The 24,143-nt window shown below is 49.2% G+C and overlaps 1 protein-coding gene and 1 long non-coding RNA gene across 7 annotated transcripts in view; one reads left to right on the forward strand and one right to left on the reverse strand.

The window, feature by feature from the left end:
• On the forward strand, positions 1-19,195 carry LOC113180665 (uncharacterized). Of its 4 annotated transcripts, XR_013343697.1 has the most exons (4): positions 1-86; positions 597-834; positions 16,710-16,935; positions 19,123-19,193. It is a non-coding gene; the product is annotated as an uncharacterized LOC113180665 (long non-coding RNA). The 4 variants fall into 4 exon arrangements; XR_003300498.2 differs by lacking the exon at positions 16,710-16,935 and having other exon boundaries at positions 19,123-19,195; XR_003300497.2 differs by lacking the exons at positions 16,710-16,935; positions 19,123-19,193 and adding an exon at positions 7,598-9,243.
• Cdc25b (cell division cycle 25B) overlaps positions 14,170-24,143 on the reverse strand; it is a 16,819-nt gene continuing 6,845 nt past the window's right edge. Inside the window, exons 1-16 of one of the 3 annotated variants that reach the window (XM_026385789.2) lie at positions 23,067-23,598; positions 22,067-22,176; positions 21,386-21,437; positions 19,621-19,662; positions 19,443-19,479; positions 19,103-19,225; positions 18,866-18,988; positions 18,572-18,703; positions 18,057-18,137; positions 17,778-17,954; positions 17,515-17,610; positions 16,928-16,990; positions 16,682-16,780; positions 16,338-16,471; positions 15,584-15,695; positions 14,170-15,440 (exon numbers count right to left, since the gene is read on the reverse strand). In XM_026385789.2, the coding sequence (XP_026241574.2) occupies positions 15,300-15,440; positions 15,584-15,695; positions 16,338-16,471; positions 16,682-16,780; positions 16,928-16,990; positions 17,515-17,610; positions 17,778-17,954; positions 18,057-18,137; positions 18,572-18,703; positions 18,866-18,988; positions 19,103-19,225; positions 19,443-19,479; positions 19,621-19,662; positions 21,386-21,437; positions 22,067-22,176; positions 23,067-23,266 (1,722 nt within the window). In that variant the 5' untranslated portion in view covers positions 23,267-23,598 and the 3' untranslated portion in view covers positions 14,170-15,299. Of the gene's footprint in view, positions 15,441-15,583; positions 15,696-16,337; positions 16,472-16,681; positions 16,781-16,927; positions 16,991-17,514; positions 17,611-17,777; positions 17,955-18,056; positions 18,138-18,571; positions 18,704-18,865; positions 19,226-19,442; positions 19,480-19,620; positions 19,663-21,385; positions 21,438-22,066; positions 22,177-23,066; positions 23,599-24,143 lie in introns of those variants that run through there. The other 2 variants (XM_026385788.2, XM_026385790.2) reach the window with 2 other exon arrangements.

Genomic DNA, 24,143 nt, shown 5'->3' on the forward strand with positions numbered 1-24,143 from the left:
GTACTTTCCGACACTCAGGCCCGGGGCGCAAGCGGGCTTCACTGTTCTCCACACGGGGATCTGAGTTCTGCGTTGAAGCCGTGCGGGTATGTGCTGCCAGGCTGAAAGTCCTGACCTAGCCCCGCCCCTGGCCACCGACCCGGGCTGCCGCGAGGGGGCGCGTCGCCCCAACGGCCACCAGTGCGCGTGCTTTCCCAGGAGGCGGAGAGTAGCCCGAGCGCGGAGTGCAGGCTCCCTGGCTGCCTGCCAACCTAGTGCGGCTCGTGGCTACGCCTCAGGGCCTCGAGGTGGCTGGTTTACTTCCTAGACTGACCATTGTGTGAGGATCAAAGGCCCTGAAAAATTATGAATTTGCAGGGAAATAGGTATATGTAGGCAGTTTTGCCTATATATAGGGTTCCCTCAGCCGGCTAAGACTGGGGCTGAGTTTGGCATAGAAAGATTTGAACTTTGATCCCAGTCCTGTCACAGCTGCGTGTTCCTGGCAGATCAACTTCCGCTGAGCCCCAGTGAAATCCCATAATATAATGACAGCAGGGGCCAGCGCTTAGTAGGGCTGACCATTTTTTTTTTTTTCTTTTCATGTCCACCTTCAGCAGGATCCCTGCTTGACTCCTTGGAAGGAGGCCATCATGAAGAGATTTATACATTAAACTTGAAATGGGCACTGTCAGGTGCCAGCCTCCAGAGCTTTGTAAAGACCTCAACCTAGAGACATGGCCCAGAAATATTTGGGGTCTGCCTGGGCCTTATCGTCTGCCCTGCACTGTTCCCCGCAACTGAAGGTGTATACTCCTTCACTTCTTGGCAAGTGAACGGCTTGAGCCTCCCCAGGTATGTCCCAGTGTTCTATGCTGCAGAGCCTCTCTCTACTGGCTGTAGATTCCCTTAGTCTGGAATCACCTCCCCTCCCCCTTCCAAATATACTCAGACCCAAACTTTGGGGAAGGCTTCCTTCTCAGACTGCCCATTGGCCCCTTGAACCATTATGAAGGTCTCCCAGCAGCAGTAGTGTACACCTGCTCCCATGGGGTATACCTGGATTGTGGCTTCCATCTTCACTTTCCAGGAGAAGGCACAAGGCAGGACTGAAGGGACCTGAACACCCTTCCTGTGATAAGAAATGAAGGGCCAGGTGCAGTAGCAGACCCCTATAATCCTAGCAGCTTTGGAGGCTGAGGCAGGAGGATCTCTAGTTCAAAGCCAGCCTCAGAAACTGCTAAGTGCTAAGCAACTCAGTGAGACCCTGTCTCTAAATAAAATACAAAATAGGGCTGGGGAGGTGGCTCAATGGTTGAGTGCCCCCAAGTTCAATCTCTGGTACCAAAAAAAAAAGAAAAAAGAAATGAGGATAGGGCACAGTGGCCCAAGCAGGGGTCCTGGAGTCAGAATCCCCTGAGAAAATACACTCTGGGTCCTTTGGCCTAGGACCCTGGGGAGCGGTGCTGGCTAAGGTATGTGAGCATTTTGACCACAGGTATAACACTTAAATGAATTTGTATGTGGAGGGATAGGCCCAAAGATAGTTCGGGGCCTCAGCCACTGAGCTGGTGAGTGATGTGGAGTGATGTTGGCTGAGTTCCTGGGCTCAGTTCTTATCACTCTCAGTCAGGCCTCATGTTTTGCCAGCTGATTACAGCAATGAACTGGCAGAGGGCTTTATTTGGGGGCCCACCTAGCATCTGGAACACAGGTTTCTGACTTCTGTCTACTCCTTAGGCAGTGAGTCTACACCAAGTTGCAGATCACTACAGGACTGACCTTGTATAGGGTTCATGGAGGAGACAGGCTGGCCTGAACCACTATTCTGTAGGACTGTGGAGAACTCAGAGGAGTGATATCATGGAGGATTTCCTCAGCCTGCTGGGGAGTGGCCGTGGGGGTGGAAAGCAGAGAGGGAAGTCTCACCTGATGGTTTTGCTGAGGGCTGCTTATAGGAGAGCCCTTCTCCTTGGCCGCTGGCCTCTTCTATATCCAGGACACACTTGGGCACCATGGAAATATCTACCCAGCCAGCAATACTTACTCAGCCAACCACACTGCTTTGTGATCTAGCAGTTCTACTCTTGATATATACCTGGGTGAACTGGGAGTCATTAGTCACCAAAAGACATGTGAAATGTTCTCAGTAGCTTTATTCTTAATTGTTTCAAGCTGGAAACTATCCAAATACTTGTCAGTTATGAAATGAATAAATACATGTGTATTCTTGTTTGGTAGAATACTATATGACAATGAAATAAAACTACTGATATACATATGGATAACCTCACAGACATAATGTTGAGTGAAAAAAAAAATAGTCACAAAAATGTAGACATAAGCCAGGTGCCATGCTGCATGCCTGTAATCCCAGCAGCTTGGAAGGCCGACGCAGGAGGATCACAAGTTTGAGGCAGCCTTAGCAATTTAGCAAGGCCCTTAGCAACTTAACAAGACTCTTGTCTCAAAATTTAAAAATAAATAAATAAATAAATAAATAGGACTGGGGATATGACTCCATCCGTGGTAAAGGGCCCTGGGTTCAATTACTGGTATTAAAAAAAAAAAAAAAAAAGTAGACCCCATGTGATTTCTTTAGCAGAAAGGGTGTAAATTGGCCAGGCATGGTGGCATACAACTCTAATCCCAGCACTTTGGGAGACCGAGGCAGAAGGATGGCAAGATAGAGGCTAGCCTCCGCAATTTAGCAAGACTGTGTCTCAAAGCAAAAAAAAAAAAAAAAAGTGGGTGGCTGGGATGTAACTCAGTGGTAGAATGCCCTTGGGTTTAATCACCAGCAACACACACAAAAGAAAAAAGATAAAGGGAAAAAAGTGTACAAATCTAAGCAAATTGTTCTGCACAGTTACGAGTCAGAATGGCAGTTATCCTTGAGAGATAATGACTGGAGGGACGTGAGGGAGCTTTGGGAGACAGTCACATTCTGTGCCTCAATCTGGGTGATGATTATATTGGCACATTCACCTTGCAAATATTAACCAAATTGGACACTTAAGATATGAACACTTTCCCATATATTTAATTCAACAGAAACTTCAGTAAAAATGAAAATTTCAGCCAGTTTAGGGATGCAGGTCCACTTCCCTCATACAGTACTCATTTTTATATGACTCATAGATGGTGACAATTTCACTAAAATATCTTCTTTGAAGTCTGATAGAATCCTTCCTCTGCACTAGAAGAATGCAGGCTTGAGTTAGGAATAGTGGAGATTTAAAATACGAATTTATTTTTTCCATGTACTGGGGATAGAGCATGCTGGGCAAGAGCACTATCACTGAAGTGCATCTCCAGCACAATGAAAAGAAACTTTTAAGTATAGCCTCTCATTTAGCAGATGACTAAATGGCTCCTTGATGTGGCCCCCATCACACAGCAGAGTGCCCAGTGGAAAGCATTTATTTTAAGGCATGAACTCTGCTTCCCACAGCAGCCAGCCTGCAGAAGAGAGGAAGAATTTGACCAATATTGCAAAGGATAGTCATGGTCTGAAATAAAAGGAAGACATACATTTTATTCATTCATGTGCTCAATTGCTCTTTCTGCTGGGTATATCATCTGGGTACGCAAGAGTTTCCAGGGCAGGCTCTGGGCAGACAGGTGGAACAGATAAAACAGAGGCAGAGAGGTCCAAGAGGCTCAAGAATGGGAAGAAGCCTGGAGGAGCAGTCTGGGAATATTACTCAAAGGTAACATCTGAACTGGGCTTTCTGAAGAGGTAGGAAGGAGTTCAGAAGCTGCACCTGGCAGGAAGGACATTTTGGACAAGAGGAGTAGGTCAGAGCAAACCCAAAGTGGACCAGAGGTCAGTCAGAAATGCCTCCCAGAATTTTCCAGATAAGGAAGGAATATAGTTTTGTGTGGGGTGGGTTGTTTGTTTTGTTTTGGGGTTTTTTATATGATGGTATGAGGGATTGAACCAGGGACTGTCTACCACTGAACTGCATCCTCAGCCTTATTTTTATTTATTTAAATTTATTATTTTTTGGAAACAAGGTCCTGATAAGTTGCAGAATCTTGCTAAATTGATAAGGATGACCTTGAACTTTCCATCTTCCTGCCTCATCTTCCTGAGTACCTGGAATTATATGCATGCACTATCACACCCAGTTCATATGATACCATTCCTTGACCTTTTGTAGCACACAGTCAACTTGTGACCCCTGAAGTCAAAAACACTGTGCTGCAGGGCATGGTGGCACACACCTGTAATCCCAGTGGTTTAGGAGGCTGAGACAGGAGGATTGTGAGTTCAAAGCCAGCCTCAGCAATGGTGAGGCACTAAGCAACTCAGTGAGTCCCTGTCTCTAAATAAAATACACAAATAGGGCTAGAGATGTGTCTAAGTGGTCTAGTGCCCCTAAGTTCAATCACCAGTAATAAAAAATAAAATAACGTAAAACCCACTATGCTGAGGATAGTAAGGCAGGAAGGAACATGGGCCCCAGAGGTGCCACAGTCTTCTTGCTGAGCACACATATTTATGTAATGAAGCCACTGGTCTTAATGGGTACTCAATAGATCAGTACATGTTGACAACCCTTAATCCAGAGGCAGATAAGGGCATTGATTAGCATTGGAAAGACAGGTGGGCTTTTCTAGGTCTGGTAGCAGCTCAGAAGCAGGGGACAGGGGCAGGATACAGGCTGGGAGTCCTGGGGTTACAAGACCCGTCCTGAGGACAACACAGTGGAGACTGAGGGTTGTAGCAGTGGGCTACAGGTTCCTTTTAGAGTGGTTAGCCTAGAATCTGAGGCAAAGCCAGTATACAGGATCAGGTACGTATGTGACAGAGAAGGTGAGAAGGAACAAAAGTACAATTTAATAAAGCATGCTGAAAATCAAGAAGGAAACAACCCATCTGGGGCCCTTCCCTCTCTTGACAGTGAGCAGAGGCACTCACAACTTAGATGCCCCCTTACCTAGCCTTACTCTCTCAGTGGTTCTCTGAGTTGGGGAATTGCCTCAAGCCCTGCCCTTCCCCCAACCCCTTTATTCCCACACTCCACTGCCCTACACCCACGTAGGGGTGAGACCTGCCGGTGGCCTGGGGCTTTCCTATTTGAATCATACTTGGCACCCACTACTGAGCTGCTAGGATACCTATGCAGGGACTGAATTGACTCAATTGGGAAAATGAATTATACTCTTCATCTACTCAAGCTGGGTCTTGATTAGCTGATAGACAGTCAGGCTTGATAATCTCTGCTGCCTTTCCCAGACATCAGAACCAACTTCCAGGTCCAGTAGGCTCATTTCTTTCTTTCTTTTTTTTCTTTTTCTTTTTCTTTTTTTTTTAAAGAGAGAGAGAGGGAGAGAACTTTTTAATTTTTATTTTTTAGGTTTTGGCGGACACAACATCTTTGTTTGTATGTGGTGCTGAGGATCGAACCCAGGCTACACGCATGCCACTCGAGCGCGCTACCGCTCGAGCCACATCCCCAGCCCCCAGTTGGCTCATTTCTACTCCCTCCTTTTTTTTTCCTAGTATTGAGAATTGAACCCAATGGTACTTTTACCACTGAGTTACATCTCCCACCCATTTTTATCTTTTATTTTGATTTTTTGGTTTGTTTTGGTACTGGGGATTGAACCCAAGGGTGCTTAATCACTGAGCCACATCCCTAGCCCTTTTTATTTTTTATCTTGAGACAGGGTCTTACTAAGTTGCCTAGGGGCTTTGCCAAGTTGGTGGGACTAGTTTTGAACTTGTGATCCTCCTGCCTTGGCTTCCCGAGTTGCTGCAATTACAGGTGTGCACCCCCACCTGGCAGCCCTGTTAGTTCTTTTTCTTTTTTTTTTTCCTGGTACTAGGGGTTGCACCCTGGCACTTGGCCACTGAGCCACATCCCCAGCCCTATTTTCTATTTTATTTAGAGACAGGGTTTCTTTTTTTTTTTTTTTAAAGAGGAGAGAGAGAGAGAGAGAGAATTTTTAATATTTATTTTCTACTTCTTGGCGGACACAACATCTTTGTTGGTATGCGGTGCTGAGGATCGAACCCGGGCCACACGCATGCCAGTCGAGCGTGCTACCGCTTGAGCCACATCCCCAGCCCGAGACAGGGTTTCATTGAGTTGCTTAGTGCCTTGCTGTTGCTGAAGCTGGCTTTGAACTTGCCATCCTCCTGTCTCAGCCTCCCGAGCCACTGGGACTACAAGTGTGTGCTGTCGTGCCTGGCCAGGCAGTAGACTTTTTGACTGACTCCATGTTAAAGGTGACTAGCATTTCTCAAAGACCAAGGCAGAAACTATGAGAAACTAAGAGGAGGAGGGGGTGTTCTTTTTTGAGAATCAAGACAGGCTCAATATTGGGTGGATTTTGGCTGCCCAAAAGTCAGACAAGACTTGTGCCTCCCTCTACCCCACCTCCCTGAGCCGTCTCAGAGTTGGCATCACCCTGTGCTAAGAGCCTCCTACAGGTCTCTCACAAGTTTTCCCATCCTCTGTCTCCCCCAAACATCCATCCATAGCTTCTACCCAGACTGGAGCCCACGCTGCCTGCCTCTGCACACTGTAGGTGGGCTTTCTCCTATAACCCATACCCAGGGACCTGTTCATGTGCAGGAAGGGGAGGGACCCTCCACAACAGCCCCTTTAATTAAATTAATTAGGCTGTTCCTTTTAACCATCCCGATCTTTTTTTACTTTCTACACTGGCCCTTCGTGTGTAGTAACAGCTGTAGCAGACTCTCCTGTGGCACTTGTAGGCAGGCCCTGTTCTGAGTGCTTTATTTACACCAAACCATTAGATCCAGTTTGCAACCCTTTGAAATACAGTCTTTATTATCCCCATTTTACAGATGAGGAAGTAGGGGCCCAGTGAGATTAAGTAACTTTCCTGATATTGCACGTGGCATCGTGGGACGTGTACATATCAATAGATTTCAGCCTGCCCCTTGCACTTCCCCTGTGTGTCTCCTTCTCCCATATCCGGTCATGGTTACCACAAGATCTGACTCAGTCCCTCTTCCCACAGATCTCTGTAAGGTCATTAACCCTTCCCCAACCCCAACTCGGCTAATTCTCTACAACTCAACCCTGGGAGCTGCTTTCCACTCCAGGATTGGATTGGATGGCCTTCTTTCCTGGTACTCCCATTTTCAACACAGGAACACCCCTCCTCCCCCATGCATCCCTCCTTTCAGGGAAGTGGCCTTGGCTGGGCCCCAGGAGGACTAGGCTATGTGTGATTCGTCCTTTCAAACAGCCACGCTTCCTGCAGGGCTGAAAGCCAGAGGCTCCACGAGGCAGTGTGGGCCCAGCCACGTGAGGCCCCTTTCCCTCCCCGCTGCCCCAGGCCTCACTGACTCAGAGCCTGGCAGCTGTGGTCACCCCCCTTGGGGGGTACATGCCAATGCGGGTGGGGTGGGGCTGGGGCCACCCTCCCTACACTCCTTGGCAGCCACACAGACTCCTGTGTGGGGAGGGTGGGGATGCTTCTTACCTTCTGTCCCATAATCAACTGTCTTCTTTGAGCACTACATTGTGAATACTCTCACATCATCCAACATTCTCTCCAGGCATGACTTTGACAGCTGCAAAGCAGCCACTTCTCCATCATTACTCAATTGTCTTTTCCTGATTAATTCCAGATTCTACGTGTCTATGGACCTTCCCATCTAAACTTCTTTTTGCACCACACCAACAGCTTTATTGCCTGTGGAAAGAAGGATGTCCTTCTGTTCAATTTCAGGGAACAGGGATGAAGACCTTACAGAAATCATGCTTTCTAGATTGTCATGGGCTGTTGTCAACAGAGGACTCAAGCCAGTTAACACAGAGCTAATTAACTCTATAGAGAGTCACTGATTTTTTTCTCCTTTTTGTTGGAAAAAAATTTTTTTTGAAAAAAAAAAAAAAAACCATACTGAGCCACATCCCCAGCCCTTTTAAAATTTTATTTAGCTACAGGATCTCACTAAATTGCTTAGGGCCTTGCTAAATGGCTGAGGCTGGCTTTGAACTTGTGATCCTCTCAGCCTTCCAAGTTGCTGGGATTATAGGCATGTGCCACCACACCTGGCTAAGTCACTGATTCGGGTGTTTTTGTTTGTTTGTCTTTGCTTTTGTTTTTTGATACTAGGGATTGAGCTCAGGGGCACTCAACCCCTGAGCTACATCCCCAGCCCTATTTTCTATTTTATTTAGAGACAGGGACTCATGGAGTTGCTTAGTGTCTCACTTTTGCTGAGGCTGGCTTTGAACCCACCATCCTCCTGCCTCAGCCTCCTGAGCACCTGGGATTCCAAGCATGTACTACCATGTTCGGCTTAAATCACTGATGTTTAAAGAATCTGAATTGACAGAAAAAAATCAAAGCAAGTCATGGTGGCATAGGCCTGTAATCCCAGTTACTAGAGAGGCTGAGGCAGGAGGATTGCAAATTTGTGGCTAACTTCAGAAATTTAGTGAGACCCTGTCTTAAAAAAATAAAAAGGGGGCTTGGCATAATCTGCTCTAATGCCATCCATTTCCCACCAAATTCTATGATTTTGTCATTTTTTAATGCAGAGTAATACTCCATTGTGTATAAATGCCACATTTTTTTTATCCATTCGTCTATTGAAGGGCGTTTAGGTTGGTTCCACAGTCTTGCTATTGTGAATTGTGCTGCTATGAACATCGATGTAGCAGTGTCCCTGTAGCATGCTCTTTTTAGGTCTTTAGGGAATAGACCGAGCAGGGGAATAGCTGGGTCAAATGGTGGTTCCATTCCCAGCTTTCCAAGAAATCTCCATACTGCTTTCCAAATTGGCTGCACCAATTAGCAGTCCCACCAACAATGTACAAGTGTACCCTTTTCCCCACATCCTCGCCAGCACTTATTGTTGTTTGACTTCATAATGGCTGCCAATCTTACTGGAGTGAGATGGTATCTTAGGGTGGTTTTGATTTGCATTTCTCTGACTACTAGAGATGGTGAGCATTTTTTCATGTACTTGTTGATTGATTGTATGTCCTCCTCTGAGAAGTGTCTGTTCAAGTCCTTGGCCCATTTGTTGATTGGGTTATTTGTTATCTTATTGTCTAATTTTCTGAGTTCTTTATATACTCTGGATATTAGGGCTCTATCTGAAGCGAAGCTAGCCAAGCCCTAAAAAACAAATGCCAAATGTCTTCTTTGATATAAGGAGAGTAACTAAGAAAAGACTAGGGAAGAAGAGCACGAGAAGAAGACCAACATTAAACAAGGATGAGAGGTGGGAGGGAAAGGGAGAGAGAAGGGAAATTGCATGGAAATGGAAGGAGACCCTCAGGGTTATACAAAATTACATACAAGAGGAAGTGAGGGGAAAGGGAAAAACAATACAAGGGGGAGGAATGAATTTCAGTAGTGGGGGTAGAGAGAGAAGAGGGGAGGGGAGGGGAGGGGGGATAGTAGAGGATAGGAAAGGCAGCAGAATACAACAGACATGAGTATATCAATATGTAAATCAATGGCAGTGTAACTGATGTGATTCTGCAAGCTGTATACGGGGTAAAATGGGAGTTCATAACCCGCTTGAATCAAAATGTGAAATATGATATATCAAGAACTATGTAATGTTTTGAACAACCAACAATAAAAAAAAGGGGGGGGGGCTTGGAAGATATCTCTATCTCACTCAGAGATAGAGTACCCTTGGATTCCATCCTCAGTATCTTCAAAAAAAAAAAAAATCAAGACTAAGGCAAATATTGTCTCATTTTTCAATATAGGAGTCAGAAAAAGACTGAATCTGCATCACTCAAACACCTGCTGAGGCCACATAATAGTATATGGGTTCAGCACTCAACATTTGCCAGAGTTCTTTGCTATATACAGAATTCACATTCTCTGTTAAGAGATAGAAATTATAATTTGCCAATTTTTAAAATGTTTTCGTTCTTTTTAAAATTTGTTTTTAAAAAATTTTGGTACCAGGGATTGAAACCAGGAACATTTAACCACTGAGCCACATTCCCAGCCCATTTTAATTTTTTTTTTTGAAACAGGGTCTTGCTAAGTTGCTTAGAGCCTTACTAAGTTGCTGAGGCTGGCTTTGAACTTGTGATCATCCTACTTTGGCCTCCCAGGTCACTGGGATTATAGGCATGTACCACTGTGCCCAGCTACAATTTGCCAATTTTGACAAGAATGTGGAACAAGACTCTTAGAAATTGTTGGTGGGAAGGTGAGTTGGTGTAAGGACCTTGGAGAACTGTGTGGAAAGTACTGAAGCTGAACAGCTTGTACTTCTTGGTATGCTCCCAGCACTATTTTCAATTTCCAATAGGGTAGGATGAATGTGTTCCATATCTTTTCTTTTTCCTCCCCCCAGTACTGGGGCATTCTACCAGTGCTTTACCACTGAGCTACATCTGCAGTCCTTTTTATTTTTAGTTTTGAGACAAGGATCCTCACTAAGTTGCCAAGGATCCTTCTGCCTCAGCCACCCAAATTGCTGGGATTACAGGAGTGCCCCACTGTGTTCTGCATGTCCTGATTGTGGTTGTGAATACAGAACTGTATGCACTCGTCAAAACTTACAGAACTATCTGGGCACAGTGGCACACACCTGTAATCCCTGTGACTCAGGAGGCTGAGGCAAGAGGATCACAAGTTTGAGGCCAGCCTCAGCAATTTAGCAAGGCTCTAAGCAACTTAGCAAAATCTTGTTTCAAAATCAAATAAAAAGGACTGCAGATGTAGCTCAGTGGTAAATCACCTCTGGGTTTAATCTCCACTATCAAACAAACAAAAATACAAAAACAAATCTCACAGAACTATATGCTCAAAAGGGTGAATTTTACTACATATTAATCACTTTTTTTTCCCCAGTACTGGGAATTGAACCTAGATGTTCTCTACCTCTGAGCTACATTTCAACTCTCTTTATTTTTCATTTTGTAACAAAGTCTCCCTAAGTTGCCAAGGGTAGCTTCAAACTGCCCATTGTCCTGCCTCAGCCTCCCAAATCACTGTGATTACTGATTATGGAGTGTGCCACTGTGCCCAGCTAATTTTTTTTCTTTTTCTTTTTTTTTTTTTGTTTATTTTGTTCATGGTTCTGGTCCAAGGTCAGTGGCCACATCTGGTGATAGTCTTCTTATTAGCAAAGTCCTGAGGCAGTGCTGGGCATCACATGGCAAAAGACAGGGAGTGTGTGTGTGTGTGTGTTTGTGTTTGTGTGTTTGTGTGTATGTGTGTTTCCTCCTCCTTCTCCTCCCTATTCTCTTTCTCCTCCTCCTCCTCCTTTTTTTGTATTTGCTTTTTTTCTTTGAGATATGTCTATGTTGCATCGTCTCAGTATGACGATGCCCAGAACTCCCAGGCCAGCCTTGAAACACTGGGCTCAAGCAATCCCTCCGCCTCAGCCTCCTGAGTAGCTTGGACTACAGGTACATGCCACTACATCAAGCTATACTTTATTTTTTTTAGAAGAAAGGGCTCTTTTTTTTTTTTTAATATTTATTTTTTAGTTCTTGGCAGACACAACATCTTTGTTGGTATGTGGTGCTGAGGATCAAACCCGGGCCGCACGCATGCCAGGCGAGCGCGCTACCGCTGAGCCACATCTCCAGCCCTATTTTTTTTTTTTTAAAGAAAGAGTGAGAGAGAGTGAGAAAGAGGGAGAGAGAGAATTTTTTTTAATATTTATTTTTTTAGTATTTGGTGAACACAACATCTTTGTTGGTATGTGGTGCTGAGGATCAAACCCGGGCTGCACGCATGCCAGTCGAGCGCGCTACCGCTTGAGCCACATCCCCAGCCCCCACTATACTTTAATTTTTTTAAAAAAACATTTCAAAACAGAAGAGGTCTTGGGATATAGTTCAGTTGGTAGAGCACTTATCCAGCATGTGTGAGACCCTGGGTTGGATCCCCAGTCCCATAAATAAATAAATACAAAAGAAAAAAGAGTAGAATGAATTAATCCAATTAAAGGATACATATCCATATCATGAACTACTTAGCAACAAATTCTCACTAAATGAGAACATGATGAACATCAAAATCATTAGGCCAAATGAAAAAAAAAATCAGAAGAGTACTAACTCTATGATTTCATTAAACCAAACTACCATGATAGAGGTCACAATAGGAATTACCTATGGAGTGAGAGTCATGGGAAGAACATGAGGGACCTCCTAAAATGCTAGAAATAACCTTACCCCACGTGGTGGTTGGTTCTTCAGGTCCAGAGTCTATGCTGATGATGTGTGATTTTGAGGAAATGCTGGATATTCTTCCTTTAAAAAAATAAAAGTGTCCTTAAACATTGTCATTGCAAAAAAAAGTGACTGAGTGTGCAGCTCAGACCATGAATCAGATGGAAATTCTTTCCCCCATGCCCACCCCCCCTAGATCCGACTGGTGCCTGCTGCCTTGTCTGGGCCAGCAACGCCCAGCTCCCTGTGCTAGTGCCCAACTCCACACAGCTCTTTAACCATGTGAATGCACAGCACGTGGCTGCTCCTGGGCTCCTGGCAGGCTGGAATTCCTGCCCCGCCCTGGCCCCAGCAAAACAACCTTCAAAACTGGCTGGCAGCCCAGGATTTTAAACAGCCTCCCTGCCTGATCTGTTTCTCTTTAAGAGCATCCAGGAAGAAAGTTAAAGCTTCCCTGATGGGGGAAGGGAGATGGGGCACTCTTCCTGGTGTCCTGAAGTTTCCATAGGAAGCAGGTCCTGGCCTGAGTCAAAAGCCAAGAGGCAAACCCACAGCGCCCTTTGCCCAGATCCAGGTCCCTGCCTCCCTCAAGGTGGATGCCAGAACCCACTTTGGGCTTCTCTTGGGGGACTTTTTCTCCTGACTTGTCTAAGTGTCTCTCTGAGGCCACCTCCCACCTCTCTGGCAAAATGAGCTAAATGTCCTCCAGGGAGGCTGAAGAGGCTATAAGTCTAAAAGCGTTTGCATCTTACTAAGTGTCTCATGACTGCCGCTATGACTCTGATGGTGGCTCAGGGGGACAGAAGTGGCCACCGACATCAGCACCTGGCACAGGCCTGGGGGGCTGTAGATATTGGGTCCATGCTCCTTCCTGTTCAGGTATCCTGATCTGGATAATGCAGGAAGAGGACATTCACAAGTGACAGGTCAGGTCAGCCCTCCAGCCCCATTGGCTGCTAGGACCAAGGTGAGAGGTGAAGGGTGAGAATCCTGGGCAGGCTGGAATGCCTGATCTGCTTATCTGCTATGCGACCTGCGTCCAGCTGCCTTCCTATGAAACCAGGGGGGAGGGTGGAGCAAGCAAGTCTCAGTATGACGATGCCCAGAACTCTCAGCTTTTCATTTTGAGACAGGGTCTCACTTGCCCAGATTGGCCTCGAGTTTGGCAATCCTACCTCCACCTCTGAAGTCACTGGGATTACAGGTGTATGTCACTGTACCTGGTCCTGCTGACAATTTCTTTTTATTTCCTCCTTACTGGGAATTGAACTTAGGGGTGCTTTATCAGAGCTACATCCCCAGCCCTTTTTGAGAAAGGGCCTCACTAAATTGCTGAAGCTGCTCTTAAACATGTGATCCTCCTGCCTCTGCCGTAGCCAGGATTTCAGGTGTGTACCACCACACCCAGCCCCACGGACAATTTTTTTGTTGATACCGGGGATTGAACCAAGGGGTGTTTAACCACTGAGCCACATCCCAGCCTTTTTTATTTTTAGACAGGATTTCACTGGATTGCTTAGGACCTCACTAAACTTCGGAGGCTGGCTTTGAACTTATGATCCTCCTGCCTTAGCCTTCTAAGTCAATGGGATTACAGGCATGCCCCATTGCACCTGGCTCCCATTGACAATGATTTTTTAAATTTTTATTTAGTTGTAGATGGACACAATACCTTTATTTCATCCACTTTTTTTTTATGTGGCGCTGAGGATTGAACCCAGTACCTCACACATGCTTGGCAAATGCTCTACCACTGAGCCACAACTCCAGCCCATCCCATTGACAGTTCTTGAGGCATGCTGGGGTCACTCACTCTTACCATTGGGTGTAGGGTTTAGGGAAGGTAAGCTCGGAAATGCTTGGGTAGTCAGATGAGGGGAGAGGGGAAAGTTCTGGCAGGAGTGTCTTTGATACAAGAAATCGAAGACTTCAAGAGAAGACGGAAAGGGAACTTGAGATACCTTACTAGAAAGCCTTCCAGCCTCTGCTGGCCTGCTCCCTGCCCCAGTCCCACCACTGTGGTCAGCTTTGGTTTTGTCAAGGGCTCCAGAGATCACAGTGCTGCTTTCTTAACTTGCTCAGTGCTTTATTGAACCAAGGCCTTAACAGATGTCTCATGGGGCCTTCAAGCACAACCCTTCCCCCACTTTGAGATTCAGAATCCAGAGGTTGCTCAGTCCTTGGTTTAGCTGCTTCCACATTTTTTCTTGAACAATTTTTTCTTGAATATTTCCAAATGAATTGTAAAGACTTTTTGTTCACATATACATTCCTGCCACAGGCTAGCATGTTCACCAAAATGCTTCCACTCAATTTATATGCACATGTGTGTGCAAGGCACCATGCATTCATGGCCATCCACCCACCCACAGTCCATCCATCCATCCATCCATCCATGACAGGACAGCAGCAAGTTCTGACCAGTCAGGCCTTAGGATTCACAGCATTGGGGCCTCCAGTAGGTTCCCGATTCAGGCCTTAGCCCCTTCCTCAGGAACTTCCAAAGATAATAACATCCCTTTCTGGGGCAACAAAAGCCAGGACCAGGGGGTAACTGCTGTTTGAATCTCTAACCCCAACTGGACAGGGGGAGACTACACAGCCAGTGATTGTGTCCTGGGACAGGTAAAAGTTAGACAAACAAATCAAGCACGCAGGTAATACTGCAACAGGAAAGAGTAAGAGCTTATGTTTACACTGGAGGTGCTTGGACAGAGGGACAGGAAAAAGAAAGGGGCAACGTGCAGACACACCCATGATTCTTGCAGAGGCAGGGGCAGCCCTGGCCCATCCTTGTCCTCAGGGGCAAGGCTCTCCCAACAGCCTCAGCTGACATACATAAAGGGACTTTTCTGGACCAGGAAGACAAAAGAGTTGACCCAAACAGGAAGGAAGAAAAGCAAAAAGGTTCCTGCTGAACACAAAATATTTCCTCTGACCTGGTTTTAACCCACCAGGCTGGGGTCTTCCAGGGGTGGTGTTATCACCAGAGTATGGAAAATGACTGGAGTGAGACAAGGGAAATCAGGGACAGGGGCAGACAGACGGGACACCCATGCTGTCTTTCCCTTGGATAGCACCTGAGGCCTCTAGAAGGCCCATGGTACAATAGGCACCAGGGCCTCACAGGGCCAGGATGGTGGCAGGACTGGCACCGGTTCCTCACTGATCTTGCAGCCGGCTACAGAGCTCCCTCCGGCTTCGCTCCCCAGCCCAGCTGCGTGTCTTCAGGCGGAAGGTCCTCAGCTCCTCCTTGAAGGCCTCGTGATTCATGGGCCGGTAGTTCTGGGGTTCACAGAAGTTCTAGGGCAGGATGGAAGGGGTCTGTCAATTTGGAGGAAAGGGGAAGCCAGCCCTTCCTTCTCCTTCTCTTAGGACTATGACCTGGCCAAGCCTTTTCCCTGCAGTCTATCACCCAGAGGATGTAGCCACCCCCATTCATGTACCGGGTGCTGTGGGAAAAATTCCTTGTAGCCGCCTTTGAGGATATACATCTCCGGGTAGTACAGGCTGGGGTAGTCATTGGCTGCACGGTCTCGTTCCCTGATAAATCGGCACCTGGAACATTACAGTGGGGGATGGGGGGATCAGAGCTGGCCATGTGGTGGGGTCTAGATGAGAGGACTTGTTCCCTCATCTTTATACTTTGTTTGGAAATATTCAAGAAAAAATTGTTCCTTTGAAGGCCTTGGGAAAGCCACAGAAGGTTTTGTTTTTAAAATTTTGTAACCTTTATTTTATTTTTATGTGGTGCTAAGACTTGAACCCAATGCCTCACACATGCTAGGCAAGTGGTCTGCCACTGAGCTCAAGCCCCAGCCCCAGCCCACATACAAGTTTTTGAGCACAGGAATATCAGCCAGTAGAGGATAAGTCTGCTGGTCTTTATTGGGCAAAGAAGAGGCTGGGGTGATGGCAGGAGGGAGGTGGTAAGCTCTATTTCCAGAGAGCAGTTGCACAATATTCAGTAGAGAAATCTGTGGCCTAGCCCAGGAAAGAGGAAGCAGAGAGGTGATGAGTGGACACAAGTCAAGAGATATATTCAGGGCTCCTGAAACAGACTAGCAAAGGACCAGAGACACAGGCTGAAAGGCTTGGCTCACCCCTCTGGCCATTCCAACAGCTCCAGCACCTACAAGCCTGGGCAGGAAAGGCCAAGGGCAGGCACTAGCAGGCTGGGCAGACAAAGCTGGGACTCACATGCGGGGCCCACGCTCAGATGAGAATTCACAGTGGAAAATGAGGATGATTCTCTTGTCCAGGTTACAGGGCATGATGGGGTGCTGCAGCAGAAAGGTCTCAGCATCCCGTTCCAGAGGCAAATTCACAGCAGTCTGTCAAGAGATGCTAGGGGTGAGGCCACAGCCCTGCACCTGGGAGGCAGACCCCCTCCCCCTTGCTGTTCCCAGATAGGTGACCCCATCTTTCTTGGGCAAGTTCCCTACCATGAGAAGGCACACATGGGCCCTCTACTGGTTGAGCCTTGCAGTAGGGTGCCTGAGCCACGTGGGGTCCTCAGGCCTTTGCCCAGTGTCCCACCTCACCTTGATGTGCCCTCCTTCATATTCATAGGGATATCTGCAGTCCACAATCACAAACTTCTCCACAATGTTGCTGAATTTTCCGGTCAACAGGGCTACCATCTGCAGGTGGCGCCATCAGAAGGTCAGGCTGGCAGCCAGGGACTGGCCTCGCCCTTTTGTTGGTCCATACATGTAGCCCATCCCCAGAGGAGGTCACAGCCAACAGTAGTCCAAAAGGCCCCTGGAAAATGACTCAACCCTGCTTACCGTTTCGGGTGAGATATATTTGAGGTCTTGGTGTTTGCCATCCACAGTCTGTAGAAGGAAGGCCTGAAGGGAAGGGATAAAAGAAAGGAGAAAGTAAAATTGGTAAAAGCAGGAGCCTGAAAAGGAAGGGAGCTTTGTTCCCAAGTCCAGAGGTCACACCTGCTTTGGCCTTCAAATTCAGTTCTGGTTCCCATAGCAACCCAAAGGCACCTCCTGGGGCTGATAACCAGAGAACAACCTTCCAAGGGGAAGTGAAGGAGGGAATAGAAAACATGAACTTTCTGCTTCCTGCCCCATAGGCCTACCATGTCCAGGAGTGAGGCAGGAGGAGGGGCGACATGGATATAAGGTGGGAAATGTTCTCCAAGGCTGAGGTACAATGGATGCCTAGACAGATCTGGGTAAAGTCAGGAGACCAAGAAGAGCCAGAGGGAGAAGTCTGCATGGGAACATAGGATGCAAAGATAACAAAGGACAAAGAAAAGAGAGTCCCTGGGGAGAGAGGAGGAACAGAAGTAGCTCCAGGGGCAGGGGTCCCCAATTAGTAATAGGGTAAGCCTCCTGAGGGCCCCATGCTGTGCTGGTACCTTGGAGTAATCTCCGATTAGCCCACGATGGTCACTGTCCAGGATGTTTTCGATCTCATCATGGCACAGGGACTTTGAGCGGAGGACACGGGCTTTCTAAGAGGCAAGGCAGAAGGATGCAGGGGTCAAGGATGAGGCTATCTGTTCTCTCGGTGCTACCATGCCCAGAATACCAGCTGTACCTTACCCTCTGCCATGAACGACCAAGTGAGTGGAACATCAAGGTGATAGTGACAGCCCAGTCCCAGGAGAAAGGCACTCACAGGTTCCTCAGGCTGCTGCTCCTCCTCCAGGGGGTTCACACTCCTCCTCCGCTTATTTTGGACAGGCATGTCCCTGTCCTGGGGCCGCTCTAGCCTCTTAAGGATGGGTCGGATCACACTGCAGGGCATGGATGGAGAGCGGAAGAGCCGCTGGCACTTGCTGAACATGATGAGGTCCTGGCAAGGGTGGCAGGTCAGGGGTCAGAATATTCAATCCCTAATCCCAAATTCTACCCAGAGGGCAGGGCCACCCCAGAGGGGGCCACCCCAGAGGCATACCTGTTCTTCTTCCTTATCCAAGGTCTTGACCAATGGGGCACTAATGAGGCTCTCCATGCCTGGGGGAACTGCTTCATCATCCTAAGGTCAAATCAGCAAGGACATGGTCACAACTACAGGCACAAGTCAAACCCCTCAGGCCTGAATCCTCCAGCACAACTTTCTCTGTCCCCTCAGCAAACACCAGGCCAGCAGCCCTCCCAGACCCTGCTAAGCTTCTCTACCCAGAGCAGCACCCCCACCCCCCCAAACCCCCAGAGCTGCAGGGACCTACTTGCTGTTGGGGCTTGTACTGAGCTGCGCACGTCCCTTCACCCTGCCCAGCTTCCCCTCCACTGTGGCACCAGTCACTTGCCCTTCTCTGATTGGCCAGAGATCAGACTGTGACTCAGTTACCTCAAATACTTCTTCTGACATTGAAATGAAGTCATGTTGCTTGCTGCTGGGGCTCAGAGCCTCTCTTTTGGGCCATCCCAGGGAGAGAGGTAGGGACCTGACAGGCCAAGACTGTTTACCTTTAAGTCACTCTCCAGAATGTCCACAAATCCATCATCTTCCTCAGTAGATGCCTCAGCAGGGGTCAGAGAGCAGGACTGAGCCAAGGGGCTGGGCTCCTCTACTTCCATCTTATGCTCAGGGGTAAGACACTGCCAGAGTGACAAACACGCACAGGCTACTCAGTGGTGGGGAGGACCAGAATCAGTCCTCAACCCCTTCCTTCTCAGTGCCTAGGGGGGTCCCATGCTACCCTTTCCTTCCCCCAAGCTACATCCTAAGGTCCCTCCAAAGGGTCAGCTCTCCTTATGTACCATCAGGTCAGGGGCTGAGCTTGGCCTCTGGGTAAAGGCCTCTCTGCGGCTGGCCCACTGTGCCAGAGTATGGGCAGGGCTGGGATGTGTGGGCTTCCATGGCATCTTGAAGACAAATCCATTCTGTGGGCGAGATGCAAGAGGAGGGGCATCACCGGATGCCAGAGAACCACCAGGCATGCATGCCCCCTTCTTTCCCTGGAGGTTTCCCACTTGGGCCTTCCAGAAGCAGCTCACATTTTCTTTGTCTTCCCCAGGACTGCCGGCAGCTCTGTCACCTGCCTCACTCTTCCTCCAGCTTTCCAGTGCTTGGGAGTTGGTGATGTTCCGTAACACAGGGCTGTGGCCCAGCAGCCGTGCCTAGGAAGCCAGGAAGGGCAGCAGATACTGAAGGCTGCATTTCTTGGCCACCAGCCTAGACTCTATTCTCTTCTGCCCCTCCTCCAACTCCCCTGGCCTGCTCAGCCACATATGAAACCCCATGTTCCCCAACCAACTGGGAGGTAGCCCTGGGATGCCTGTGCCCCTACCCAGTCAGCACCCCTATGTTTTCTGTTGGGTCTCAGAGGACACTTACCGGCAAGGACTGGAAACGTCTGATAGAAAACTGCTCACTGCAGAAGGAAACAGGGAAAAGTCACAGCTAAAAGTCCCTGGGGACAGGGACTAAAGGCAGGGAAGACATCCCTCCCCTAGATCCCTTGACATCCCTGGGGGCCAGCCTGTCATGGGCAGAGAGGGTGAGGGACACTTACTTTCGAATAATCCGGCTGGCTGCTTGGATGGCCTGCTCAAACCTAGAAGACAGAAGATGTGGCCCATCTTCCTCTACATCCCATCACCTACGCCCAGCACTAGGCCACAAATTATAAGGCCCAAGGACCAGGGCTCAGGCCAGAGCAAAGGGAGGGGGAGGAAGAGGCCCACTGTCAGTGGGGCCCAGGTATTGAGGAAGGGGAGATGAGAGGCAGCCTGGAATTTTAAAGGCTTCCCTGAATGGAAGAGGGCCCAAAGACAAGCAATGAAGGAGACAGCTGGGGCAGGTCACAGGGTCATTGAGATATCACCAAGGCAACAGTCTCGCCAGCCTGCATACAAGCCTTCCACCTGTATGCAAATCACCTAAGTGGGGCCATATGGCTGCCAGGGAAGGCATCCATCCACCCCATGATGACGGCCATGGGCATCCAGCAATGTGAGTTTAGTCAGGGGTGGATGCCAGCAAGGCTGGGCTCTCCTCCCCCAGTGAGGAGCTGGTCTGGCTCCTTCCAGGACAGGGGCCTGCTTTAATGGCCCCCTGGACCAGCCCCAGTCTGCCACAGCAGACCCCCTAGTGACAAATGTACAGGGTCACATCCTTTCCTCCCTCCTATGGAATTTTCCAGGACCCAGCCTCTGTTCCACCCCCTCCTCCTGCCTTAGAAGAGGCCAGCAGGCAAGGAATTCCAACAGATGTTCCTTTTGAAGCTAAAGCATAAGCTTCTGTATATAGGCCCCGCCCCCCAGCTATGTTACTGGAGACCACCTGCCATGGGGAACTCTGTGCATCTGTGCGTGCACACTCACACACACAGCAGCTTCTTTCTGAGAAACTAACTGTCAAGGCAGGTGCAGGGGGGGAGGGACTCTGGGCCAAAATATCAAGGGGTGTCCCTGTCCCCTCATGAGAGGGCTGTGCTCAGCCAACTTGGCATCAGGATGACCAATTAATCGGCTTCATTTCCAGTTTGCACCTAGTCCTTAGGGGTAAGGCAAGGGCAGCTCTGTGTTGCCCTCCACCCCCACTCAATTCTGTTTCCTGTTTGTGAACAAACCCTGTACCCCGCCCAGTCGGATCAAAAGCTAAGGGAGGAAACAGTCACTGCCCTAAACCCAAAGCCACAGTACCCCGGCTCAGGCTGGGGATACCCAGCTGCCCCTACTAATGGTTGGCAGCTGCTTCACCTGCCTGTGCCTTAACAGCTGGATGGGAACAGCTGTCTTCTGGAAGGCACTACTCACAACCCCTAACAAAGGGAGAGGTATTCGTCCAGAGCAGAGACCACCAGCTCTCTTGACTTCCAGGGTTTGGACAGAGAGTAAAGTGTGTCATGAAACTAGAGATTGCTAATGGGCCAAGGGCCAAATCAGTCTGCAGCCAACAGTGTGCAACTTGGCCTAAAGCAAATTAAAGTTTTGAATTAGTGGGTATTTCTCAAACACACACATATAATATGTATGGGCAAACAAAGGGGACATATGGGCTTGGACTGAAAAACAGACTTGGCTAGTGGGAGCCATCTTCTGCTCCCAGGGAACGCTTTGCCTACCATTCCTGAGCCCACTCTCATCTGGTTTCCATAAGAGCAGACCCTTCCCTGAAACAGGGAGCAAGGTCTGGGAAGGTCAACTAGCCCCAGACAAATGTTGAGGGATCTGACTACTTTCCCTGGCCTCTCCACTGAGTTTAGTAGAACTAGGATTCCCAAAAGTAAGTGGTGAGTCCTTGGTAGTAGGGATCCACCCCACTTCTCTACTCACGTCTGTTCTGCCATCTGGGGGTCCATAGGGCTGGGGGAATCCATGCAGAGACCTAAGGGGACAGAACACCTTGATCTGAAAGTAGTATTTTCTGTATACTTTCCCCACAGCATCCAAAGAAGAGAAAAATAAACGTGTTTCTATTTTAAATCTGGACACTTTATTTTAAACAATGAAACAAAAACCTACCCACTGCTCCGGAGGGTGACACACTATCCATCAAAAGGCACAGGGCTTGGCTCCCTGTTCGCTATGGAAACTCCTCTACGTATATTTTTCTAAGCATTTTTCTTAAATTGGTTTAAAATACTTTGGAAGACACAACAGCTTTTTAGAAAAACATTCCAGACTATAAGAGAATGCTCTAAAAGACCAACTTTCAACTGTAAATGCCTTCCAGGTGGGGCTGCGGTTTAGAGACTTCGGCGCCTGGTTTTAAATAGGTAAGATCTCACCTTCCGCAGAGGGCCCCACCCTCTTACCCTCTCCACAGAATGCACTGGGTGTGGTGAGCCTCATCAGAGGTATGTCTTCCAACTTTGTGGGCAGGTTAGGGGAGGTTGCTAGGCCTTTCAGGTTGTAGGAAGGATGTTAATCTGAAGGGCAGGGAAGTCAAGAGGCCCAAGCAGTTCCCCCACTCTCCTGGTACTTGGGGACCTCCCCAGGGACCCTGGGTCTCACCTGCGTCAGAAAATTCAGAGGACTCTGATGACAGGGAAGATTCAGATCCCCGCCTTGACAGGGATAGGTGTGTCAGCCGGCTTCGAAAGGGCAGACTCTTTGGGTTCTCGCTGGGGAGGGAGAAGGGACCCAGGAAAGGAGAAAGATAAATATGTAGAACTCAAGGGCTGGTCGGCCCCTATTCCCGCATCCCACCACCTCTGAAGGGCCCATCCAGCCTCTACAATGTCCCAGGGAGCCCCTTCACTGAGAGAAGAACTTGTGGGAGGTGATCCCATCAGGTCTACCCCTCCTCTCAGATCAGCAAGGCTCAATCTATTAATTGTCTTGTCTGGATTGATTGTTTTAGGAAAAATTCTCCAAGGTGCAGGGAGAGATGAATCAATCCAGGGACAAGAGCAAGGAGGCTGGGCTTGGGGCCCAGAGGGGTCGGAGAGGGAGACAGCAAAGTAGCTAGAGAGTAGCTTCCCTAGCTCTCAGAATCACATCCATTCATGCTCCTTCCAGGAAGGAGGGCCAAGACCTAGGTCTCTATTGCTGCCGGCATCTCAACCAGCACCCTCCTGCCTCCCTACACACTGTCTTAGGGAGCAGGATCCTTCTTTAATCACTAACCCTGGGGGCAGAATGGGGTGGTGCAGGGAACAGAGGGTCCACAGCTATGCCACCCTCAGGTTCCCCCTCTAGGCCCGGAATTAGATTCCCTGCCTGGGGCAAAATGGTGGCTGTTGGGGCAGTGATTAGGGAGACAGCGTGGTAGAGACGAAACGAGGGAGGGGGAGGGGAAAAAGGGTCCACATCAGGTCACCTGGAGGGTGTAAGCCACAGTCTCTGTCTCAATGCCCTTGCCCTGGACTCCTGAAGCCGGGGCAAGGGTGCCTCTGCTCTGTCGGGAAGCCTCCCCACTCCACCTCTTAGATTGGGCTCCCGTGCCCAGTGTCCCAGGATCCTAGTCCTGGCCTCCTTCATTTCCACGCCCGGCTTTCTCAGGGCGTCCTACCTGCCGAGCCCGGCGAGATTGTGCATGGTCTGGGTCAGGGTGGTGACTGGAGACTTAGAGACCGCAAGCTCCGGGGACTCCAGGAGACCATGAGTCCCCAGCCAGAGGCCCGGGAGGTGGCCTGGGCGCTGGGCGCTCTCGCGTACGCCGGCAGGATTAGGAGCCGAGCTTGGCGCAGGCTCGGGCTGGGGCACCTCCATCGCGGCGGGGCAGGCAAAAGCTGGCTGCAGGGCCCGGTCAAGGCGACCAACAGAAGCCCAGCACAGCTGGCCGGGGCCAGGGAGGGAGCGGGCCGGGGTGGGAGTAAGGGAGGGAGGGAGGAAGAGCAAAGGGACCGGGAGCGAGGGAGCCCAAGGGGAAAGGGATGCGGGGAGGGTGGGGAGGGGTGGAGGGACGCGGGACTCAGGCTGCAGCCGGGGAAACCTCTCGTTGCAGCTGCCACTTCCACCTCCTTATATATTCGAAAAATAACAGCGGCCGCGCCGCCCGACGCCACCAATGGGGGCGCCGGTCAGAGGAAGGCGGGACCGAGGGCGGGGCCCGCCGGGTGAGCATCGCCTAGACTGGACAAGCCCAGCCCGCCCACTTCCCAGGCACAGGAATTGGGGGTTATGCCACGCCCACTCATCCCCAATCCCTGGCACCAGGATTCTAATTTCCAGAATTCCACCTCTTGGAACTTGATTTGGAGCAACATACCCCAGAGGAAGCCAAGACCTCCGGGGGGGGGGGCATCAGGAAGACCCCCCGAGGTGTAACATTGCGCACGACCACCCGGTAGGGACCTTGAGATGCTCCACCTGGCTCCAGGGAAGTTTGCCAAACACAGCTGTGCTGCGCGTCCGCGTTCCCGGTACTATTTTACCGACAGAAGCGTTGAGATATGGAGAAGTTCATTAATTTTTTCAAGGTCACAAGGTTGGGCAGGTGGAGCCAGGATATGCTCCCTCCCAGGAGCCTCTGACCCCAGTAGCCTACCTGTCCACGCAACGTTCAGTGCCAAGCAGCCGCAGAACGTAATTCCCAGGCCCAGCCCCCTTTCCCCTGAGTTCTATTCCCCGTACCCGTCCCCCTCCC

This window comes from Urocitellus parryii, chromosome 6 (genome assembly GCF_045843805.1).
Source record: "Urocitellus parryii isolate mUroPar1 chromosome 6, mUroPar1.hap1, whole genome shotgun sequence".
NCBI lineage: Eukaryota > Metazoa > Chordata > Mammalia > Rodentia > Sciuridae > Urocitellus > Urocitellus parryii.